Source organism: Lactuca virosa, chromosome 4, assembly GCF_052849685.1.
Source record: "Lactuca virosa cultivar CGN04683 chromosome 4, Lactuca_virosa_CGN04683_v6, whole genome shotgun sequence".
NCBI classification, from domain to species: domain Eukaryota; kingdom Viridiplantae; phylum Streptophyta; class Magnoliopsida; order Asterales; family Asteraceae; genus Lactuca; species Lactuca virosa.
The window spans coordinates 23,793,683-23,795,000 of record NC_136429.1 but is presented as its reverse complement, the minus strand read 5'-3'; the positions used below and the strand labels follow the sequence as shown (position 1 = coordinate 23,795,000).

General features: G+C 32.2%; 1 protein-coding gene across 2 annotated transcripts in view; it reads right to left on the bottom strand.

The window, feature by feature from the left end:
- The window catches only part of LOC145103702 (putative peroxygenase 4), a 1,998-nt gene extending 1,590 nt beyond the window's left edge, over positions 1 to 408 (bottom strand). Inside the window, exons 1-2 of one of the 2 annotated variants that reach the window (XM_079040985.1) lie at positions 217 to 408; positions 36 to 128 (exon numbers count right to left, since the gene is read on the bottom strand). In XM_079040985.1, coding sequence (XP_078897111.1) covers positions 36 to 128; positions 217 to 232 — 109 coding nt within the window. In that variant the 5' untranslated portion in view covers positions 233 to 408. The remainder of the gene's footprint in view (positions 1 to 35; positions 129 to 216) is intronic. The other variant, XM_079040986.1, reaches the window with a different exon arrangement.
- Between the last annotated feature and the right edge of the window lie 910 nt (positions 409 to 1,318).

Genomic DNA, 1,318 nt, shown 5'->3' with positions numbered 1-1,318 from the left:
GTACCGAGATTTTGAGGAAAATCAAACGAACGAACCTTGAAAAGTTTCCCATGGGTAAATCACACCATCATTGTTACGATCAAAGAATGCAACGTGTTTCTGTAACACGTTTTGATCACTCTCGATTGCTGCATTCATTTACGAACCACCAATTGATTATTGATCAGATAAGCATAACATCAAGCAGAAATCAAGATTGAAAACCGAATATGATACCTTCAGCTTCAGCCATAAGTGGATTGATGCTTTTCTTAATTATTACTCCTGAATTGCGTATACACTGATTGCAGAAGTATGTGTCTGTAAAGAGAAAAGTTGTGTGAAATGTGAAGGAAGTTATAGAATCCAAGAGAAGGGTGTAGAGGCTTTTATAATGGGGCTCATGAAAGGCCCAATTTCAAGAAAACTGGAACCTGGTTCTTAAGTTGGATGAAGTAAAAGGAACACAAATGTGTAATCTTGCCTCATAAGATTTATTAAAGCCGTGAAGTTGACAATGACATAAATAAAAGTTATTCGTCTTGTTTCTTAGAATATAAAGAAAAAGACATTGTAACCCATTGAAGTTTTCCTTAAAAAAATTTGGGCATTTTGTGGACATAAATGAATGTTGGATTGCTTTTTTGATAGGGCCAGCCCAAATATATTTGAGGGCTAGGACAAAAATAAAAAAGAAGCTCTTTAAGCTTGACATCATTTTTAAAAAGATTCTAGTAATAACTAGATGACAATAAATTTTATAAACAATAAAGGACAAGTACTTGTTATTATTTAAAAAAATATTTATATAGAAAATGAGTTCCAAAATATTGTAGTTAGTTTAAAAAAAGTAGAAAAAATGAAGTAAGTTTAACAAAAAGGATTTATATAGAAAATGAGTTTCATAGTATCCCAGTTAGTTTAACAAAAAAGATTTATATTCGGACGCAAACCGTTTTGAGGGAAATCATAGAACCTAACCAGTGAAACTATTTGAGTGTTTATTCTTTTATTTTCAAAAATAAATATATAAATGCTATATCAGCAAAAGAAAAAATACTGGCGCAAAGATTTGAACCACGGTGGATTGTAATCTAAAGCAATAGAAAAATATTTAGGATGGTCCCTGTGGTTTGGGGTTACTTTCATATTTGGTCTCTAACTTAATTTTTTAACTCGGATCATCCAAACGTTTGAGATTTGTTACCTACATGGTCCTAAGTTAACATTCCGTCCATTTCTCAGTGCCCCGCACGATGGAGGTATTTTCGTCTATTTCTATTTCAACGGGTTTAATACTTCACAATTCTTCTTCCTTTCTCATTCTTCCTCTTTTTCT